Raw genomic sequence first — 7,564 nt, 5'->3', positions numbered from 1 at the left:
ATGCCCTGTCACGGCACGGCTAATCATCTGAGGTTCCCGATCATGCTGGAATAGGATTCACCCTCCTTTTGCGTCTGTCACTACGCCCAGCAATCGCGAGTTTGGAGCTCGTCACAGTCATTCATTCATTGAGTCCTACTCGGAATACCACAGACATGGTTTAGACCTTCCGGATTCTCTTGAATGCCGCCATCATTCTAGCTTACACCACGAAGATTCTGATTAAGAGATCTAAGAGATACTCATTCAATCTAATGTAGAACGGAAGTGGTTGTCAGGCACGCGTTCATAGGGAATGATGATGATTGTCACGTTCATCACCTTCAGGTTGAAGTGCGAATGAATATCTTAGTAGCGAAATAAGATGAATTGAATAGAAAACAGTAGTACTTTGCATTAATCTTTGAGGAACAGCAGAGCTCTACACCTTAATCTATGGAGTGTAGAAAATCTACCGTTAAAATTACATAAGTGAAAGGTCCAGGCATGGCCGAGAGGCCAGCCCCCAAAACGTGATCAATAGATCAAAATATGATCAAAAGATAATCCCTAGATGTCAAATACAATAGTGAAATGTTCTATTTATAATAAACTTGCTACTAGGGTTTACAGAAGTAAGTAATTGATGCATAAATCCACTTCCGGGGCTCACTTGGTGTGTGCTTGGGCTGAGCTTTGAGTGTTGCACGTGTAGAGGTCCTTCTTGGAGTTGAACGCCAGCTTTTGTGCCAGTTTGGGTGTTCAACTCTAGTTTTGGATCCTTTTCTGGCGCTGGACGCCAGAATTGGGCAGAGAGCTGGCGTTGAACGCCAGTTTGCGTCATCTAAACTTGGCCAACGTATAGACTATTATATATTTCTGGAAAGCCCTGGATGTCTACTTTCTAACGCAATTGGAAGAGCGCCATTTCGAGTTCTGTAGCTCTAGAAAATCCACTTTGAGTGCAGGGAGGTCAGAATCCAACAGCATCAGCAGTCCTTCTTCAACCTCTGAATCTGATTTTTGCTCAAGTCCCTCAATTTCAGCCAGAAAATACCTGAAATCACAGAAAAACACACAAACTTATAGTAAAGTCTAGAAATGTGAATTTAACATAAAAACTAATGAAAACATCCCTAAAAGAAACCAGATCCTACTAAAAACATACTAAAAACAATGTCAAAAAGCGTATAAATTATCCGTTCATCAGTGCTTTGGACGATAACCGAACAGCTGCACCGCTAGATAAAGCCACACGCACAACCCACACACCGCTCATCTACCACCACGGTCCGCAAACACAGCACGCCCGGACGAACCGCACCACGCACGCCTAGGCGCATGCGGGCAAGCGGAAGCATACGGGAGGGCCGAGCCAACGCCGCTGGGCAGGTTTCAAAGGAAGGGACGAAGGAGACTCGAGGGACAGCCCGAAGCGTCAGGCGCTTCGGACAATAACCGAACAGCTGCACCGACTAGATAAAGCCACACGTACAACCCACACACCGCTCATCCGCCACCACGGTCCGCAAACACAGCACGCCCGGACGAACCGCGCCCCGCACGCCTAGGCGCGTGCAGGCAAGCGGAAGCGCACGAGGTAGCCGAGTCAGCGTCGCTGGGCAGGGTTCAGGGGAAGCGACGAAGAACATTCAAGGGACAGCCAGATGCGTGAGGTGCTTCGGGCGATAGCCGAACAGCCGCACCGTCTTAAGCAACACGCCCAACCCACACCGCAACGGACACCGTCGTACGTCGACCCTAGACGTAGGGCGAGCACGACACGTTGCCCCTCGGGAGTGGACACGAACAGGTAACCGTCTTCCGCAACGTGTCCCCTCAAAGTGCTGGGACGACCACGTCGTGTTGCCCCCTGCCCACGACACCCGCTGCCGCGCGCATATCCATCATCCGCGTCGTGCGCCACACTAGGCCTGGCCAAGTGTTGGGCTGCGCAAGCTATGTTGCCCCTCGTGGGGGCGCAGAGGCCGCCCGCCGTTCCCACGTCGTGCTCGGACTTGGGATGATCCCCCTAGTCCTGGGCCGAGCACAAGGTGTTGGCCCGAGCGTGTTCCCTAGGCACAACTCCACCACGCCATGCTCCCTAGGTGGTGCCTAGGTGGGCCGTGTACGGACGTGTTTCCCTTCTTGTTGGTCCTTCGGTGATCGGGGTTCGCCGCAGCCAGACGCCCGTGCTCGACCTTGGACCCGGGGCGGGGGACCCCGGCGGCACACCACAACCACAACGTGCTTGCTAGTGTGCCTAGGGGATGGCAAGGCAACGTGCATCTTGCTGGCATTGCACCCAGCAAGCCTTTGGGCAACTCGAGTTTCAGCAGCACGACACCCCTCCCCCCTATAATAGGCTGCCGAGCCATTACCAAAGTGCCACGGGTAGACATCCTGTTCCGTGAGGAGACATACTCAAGGAAAGTGCTCTAGAAGTGGAATTTTGACGCCGTTTTTTGCAAAAACCTCTAGAAAAATAAGATCTTTCCATCCTCCAAATTTGGTGAATTTACACCATGTGGATTTTTTTTTACGATTTTTTTACTGCCCAGAATGCCGGAAATTCAAAAAAAAATGAAAAACGGAGCAAACGTGTGATTTTTGACCTGGATTTTTTTGTGCATCCTTTACATAATATTACCAAGGTTCCCTCAAAATTTTAGAAAAAATGCACGAGCCAATTATGAGATATGAAAATTTGGCTCCTTCGTTGCAATGCTCCGAGCCATCGTTGCAACGGCTGGTGCCTCCGTTGCAACGAAACCAGCCAACTATGCACCTAACCCAGCATCCGTTGCAACGTGCCCTACCTCCGTTGCAACGTCACCAGCATCCGTTGCAACGCGCCCTGCCTCCGTTGCAACGCGCCCGGCCAACGTTGCAACGCACCCTGCCTCCGTTGCAACGTGCCCAGCCAACGTTGCACCGCCCCCAGCATCCGTTGCACCGCCCCCAGCCAACGTTGCAACGCGCCCAGCATCCGTTGCAACGCCCCCAGCCAAGGTTGCAACGTGCCCTGCCTCCGTTGCAACGCTCCCAGCCAACGTTGCAACGCGCCCTGCCTCCGTTGCAACGTGCCCGGCCAACGTTGTACCGCCCCCAGCATCCGTTGCACTGTCCCCAGCCAACGTTGCAACGCGACCTGCCTTTGTTGCAACGCGCCCAGCATCCGTTGCAACGCCCCCAGCCAACGTTGCAACGCGCCCTGCCTCCATTGCAACGTCACTAGCATCCGTTGCAACGCGCCCTGCCTCCGTTGTAACGTCACCAGCAACCGTTGCAACGCGACCTGCCTCCATTGCAACGCCCCCAGCCAACGTTGCAACGCGCCCTGCCTCCGTTGCAACGTCACCAGCATCCGTTGCAACGCGCCCTGCCTCCGTTGCAACGTCACCAGCCAACGTTGCAACGCGCTCAGCATCCGTTGCAACGCCCCCAGCCAACGTTGCAATGCCCCCAGCTTCCGTTGCAACGATCCCAGCATCCGTTGCAAAGCGACCTGCCTCCGTTGCAACGTCACCGGCCAACGTTGTAACGCACACTGCCTCCGTTGCAACGCGTCCAACCTCCATTACAACGCCTCCAGCCAACGTTGCAACGCCCCCAGCCATCGTTGCAACGTGCCCAGCATCTGTTGCACCGCCCCCAGCCAACGTTGCAACGCGACCTGCCTCCGTTGCAACGCCTCCAGCCAACATTGCAACGCCCCCAGCCAACGTTGCGACGCGCCCTGCCTCCGTTGCAATGCGACCTGCCTCCGCTGCAACGCACCCAGCCAACAATGCAACGCGCGCAGCATCCGTTGCAATGACCCCAGCATCCGTTGCAACGCGACCTGCCTCCGTTGCAACACCCCCAGCCGACGTTGCTGCAACTGACCAGTCACTATGCCTGGTCACCGTGATGGGGTACGCGTGTACTGGTACCCATGGGAGCGAGACAGCAGTGGCTTGTTTCCGTCCTCGTAGGGTGCCTGCTCACCCTTTCCAGAGCGCGTCTTTCTGCTGGGACCACATTCCGAGCCTTGGGGTGGCCCGACCTTGCTGGGTGCCAGCTCTCCCTCAGGCAACGTCCTCCCTGGTTGACCGCGTGCCGGGTCTTGCTGACTAGGGAAGGACAAATCATCGCGCGTAGTGCTGGCATTGCGCCCAGCAATCCTTCGGCCAGGTCGAGTCTGAGCAACTGGAGACGCCTCCGTATAATAGGCTGCCGAGCCGTTACAGAAGTTAAGCCGGTTGAGGTCGGCTTTGCCGTTCGGGGATCCGTTTGCGTTCTACGGCCCATTCTTCCCCCGGGGGCCGGGGGGCGGCTCGCCCTAAAGAGGAAAGGTCATTTTTGACCGGGATTTTTTCGTGCAGCCTTTAAAAAGTATTCTTAACACCCCGACAAAACTTCAGGCAAAACTCACGAGCCAACGGTGATATGTGGAATTTTGGGTCCTCCGTTGTAATCGCTGTGGCCGACCGGCCTGAATAGGCCACGTGCCCTGATGAGCGGATATTTTGTACACTTTTTGGGGTTAATTTCATATAGTTTTTAGTATGTTTTAGTTAGTTTTTAGTTTATTTTCATTAGTTTTTAGGAAAAATTCATATTTCTGGACTTTACTATGAGTTGTGTGTTTTTCTGTAATTTCAGGTATTTTTCTGGCTGAAATTGAGGGAGCTGAGCAAAAATCTGATTCAGGCTGAAAAAGGACTGCTGATGCTGTTGGATTTTGACCTCCCTGCACTCAAAGTGGATTTTCTGGAGCTACATAACTCGAAATGGCGTGCTTCCAATTGCGTTGGAAAGTAGACATCCAGGGCTTTCCAGAAATATATAATAGTCCATACTTTGCTCAAGGATAAATGACGTAAACTGGCGTTCAACGCCAGTTCTCTGCCCAATTCTGGCGTCCAGCGCCAGAAAAAGATTAAAAGTTGGAGTTCAACGCCAGAAATGGATCCAAACCTGGCGTTGAACGCCCAAAATGGCCTTATGTACGTGAATTGCTTAAGTCTCAGCCCCAGCACACACCAAGTGGGCCCCAGAAGTGGATCTCTGCACCATCTGTCATAGTCTACTCACTTTTTGTAAACCTAGGCTACTAGTTTAGTATAAAAACAACTTTTAGAGACTTATTTTGTATCTCATGACATTTTAGATCAAAAATTTGTATTCTTTGACGGCATGAGTCTCTATACTCCATTGTTGGGGGTGAGGAGCTCTGCTGTGTCTCGATGAATTAATGCAAGTATTTCTGTTTTCCATTCAAACACGCTTGTTCCTACCTAAGATGTTCATTCGTGCTTAACTGTGATGAAGGTGATGATTCGTGACACTCATCACCTTCCTCAACCCATGAACGTGTGCCTGACAACCACCTCCGTTCTATATCAGATTGAATGAGTATCTCTTAGATCTCTTAATTAGAATCTTCGTGGTATAAGCTAGAACTGATGACGGCATTCATGAGAATCCGGAAAGTGTAAACCTTGTCTGTGGTATTCCGAGTAGGATTCAATGATCAAATGACTGTGACGAACTTCAAACTCGCGAGTGCTGAGCGTTAGTGACAGACGCAAAAGGATAAAGAATCCTATTCCAGTATGATCGAGAACCGACAGATGATTAGCCGTGCTGTGACAGAGCATGTGAGCATATTCTTCACTGAGAGGATGGGATGTAGCCATTGACGACGGTGACCCCCTACATACAGCTTGCCATGGGACGACGTGGACCCGAGCTCAAGCCATTACCACCATCCTTGAAATATGCCTTTCTGGGAGAAGATGACACTTTTCTAGTGATCATAAGCTCTGCTTTAAATTCACAGGAAGAGGAGGCACTTATTCAAGTGCTAAGGACACACAAGACAGCTCTTGGGTGGTCCATAGGTGACCTTAAGGGCAAAAAGTGATTGTGTATACTGATCATGCTGCTCTTAAATATCTACTCACAAAGCAGGATTCAAAACCTAGGCTCATCAGATGGGTGTTGCTTCTGCAAGAGTTTGATATAGAAATAAGAGACAGAAAAGGGACAGAGAACCAAGTGGCTGATCATCTGTCCCGGATAGAGCCAGTAGAAGGGATGCCCCTCCCCTCTCTTGAGATCTCTGAGACTTTTCCGGATGAGCATTTATTAGCCATTCAGGAAACACCATGGTTTGCCGATATTGCAAACTATAAAGCTGCAAGGTTCATACCCAAGGAGTATAACAGGATACAAAAGAAGAAATTAATTACTGATGCAAAGTACTACTTGTGGGATGAACCCTATCTCTTTAAGAGATGTGCAGACGGAATAATCCGTGGGTATGTGCCTAGAGAAGAAGCACAGAGGATCCTATGGCATTGCCATGGATCACAATATGGAAGCCATTTCGGAGGTGAGCGAACAGCCACCAAGGTCCTCCAATGTGGTTTCTATTGGCCCACACTCTATAAAGATTCCCGAGAGTTTGTACGTAACTGTGACAGTTGCCAAAGAGCTGGCAATCTGCCTCATGGTTACGCCATGCCTCAACAAGGAATCTTGGAGATTGAGTTGTTTGACGTATGGGGAATTGACTTCATGGGACCTTTCCCACCATCATACTCAAACACTTATATTCTGGTGGCAGTTGACTATGTATCAAAATGGGTTGAGGCTATTGCCACACCCACCAATGATACTAAAACAGTGCTGAAGTTCCTCCAGAAACATATTTTTAGCAGATTTGGTGTCCCTAGAATACTAATCAGTGATGGGGGCACTCACTTCTGCAATAAACAGCTTTACTCTGCCATGGTTCGGTATGGAATTCGCCACAAGGTGGCCACTCCATATCATCCACAAACCAATGGGAAGGCTGAAGTCTCTAACAGAGAATTAAAGAGAATCCTGGAACGGACAGTAAATACCCGTAGAAAGGATTGGGCAAGGAGCTTGGATGATGCTCTGTGAGCCTACAGAACAGCATTCAAGACCCCTATAGAGCCCTCTCCATACCAACTCGTGTATGGCAAGGCATGCCACTTGCCCGTGGAACTGGAACATATTTCAAGATCTGTGGACTGCACAGGATCCCCACCTTCCCTCCTCATAATCCTAGTTTTTTTTTTCCACATCTTCTTCTTTTGCTCGAGGGCGAGCAACATTCTATGTTTGGTGTGGTAAAACAATTATGTGAAGGATCTATAGCTCAGTGGTAGAACATGTGGCTGCAAATCAAGAGATCCCTGAGATACCTCAGGGGATGCACTTCCCTCCACATAATTATTGGAAGCAACTGAGGATAGAAATACCAAAAATCAGTAGGAATCAAGCCACAAAGGCAAGGAAGAGACATAAAAGAGCTCAAGAACATCATTGTTTCCTCAAGAAGGAAACGCCATCATCACTAAGGTGGACTCGTTCCTTGTTCTTACTTTCTCTGTTTTTCGTTTTCTCTATGATAAGTGCTTATCTATGTTTGTGTCTTCATTACATGATCATTAGTAGTAATTAGTGTCTATTTTTATTTTATCCCTAATTAAGTTATAGTCTATTTTTCTCATCATCAGCAAACATGAATAAAATAGTAGATCTTTTGAATAAGAGGCAATAAAAT

General features: G+C 49.7%; 1 protein-coding gene and 1 long non-coding RNA gene across 2 annotated transcripts in view; one reads left to right on the top strand and one right to left on the bottom strand.

Moving 5' to 3' along the window:
* Positions 1-1,707, top strand: part of LOC110265191 — an 11,538-nt gene extending 9,831 nt beyond the window's left edge. The window contains exon 2 of the long non-coding RNA XR_002351525.1: positions 1,606-1,707. This is a non-coding gene — a long non-coding RNA (uncharacterized LOC110265191). The remainder of the gene's footprint in view (positions 1-1,605) is intronic.
* On the bottom strand, positions 2,733-3,599 carry LOC110265060. Its single transcript, XM_021107810.1, has 2 exons — positions 3,257-3,599; positions 2,733-2,878 (listed from the first exon to the last, which is right to left on the bottom strand). Exons 1-2 carry the CDS (start codon positions 3,597-3,599, stop codon positions 2,760-2,762), a joined length of 462 nt encoding a protein of 153 aa, XP_020963469.1. The 3' UTR covers positions 2,733-2,759.

The sequence above is a fragment of the Arachis ipaensis genome, chromosome B07 (genome assembly GCF_000816755.2).
Source record: "Arachis ipaensis cultivar K30076 chromosome B07, Araip1.1, whole genome shotgun sequence".
Taxonomy (NCBI): Eukaryota; Viridiplantae; Streptophyta; class Magnoliopsida; order Fabales; family Fabaceae; genus Arachis; species Arachis ipaensis.
This window is presented reverse-complemented; position numbering and strand designations above follow the sequence as displayed.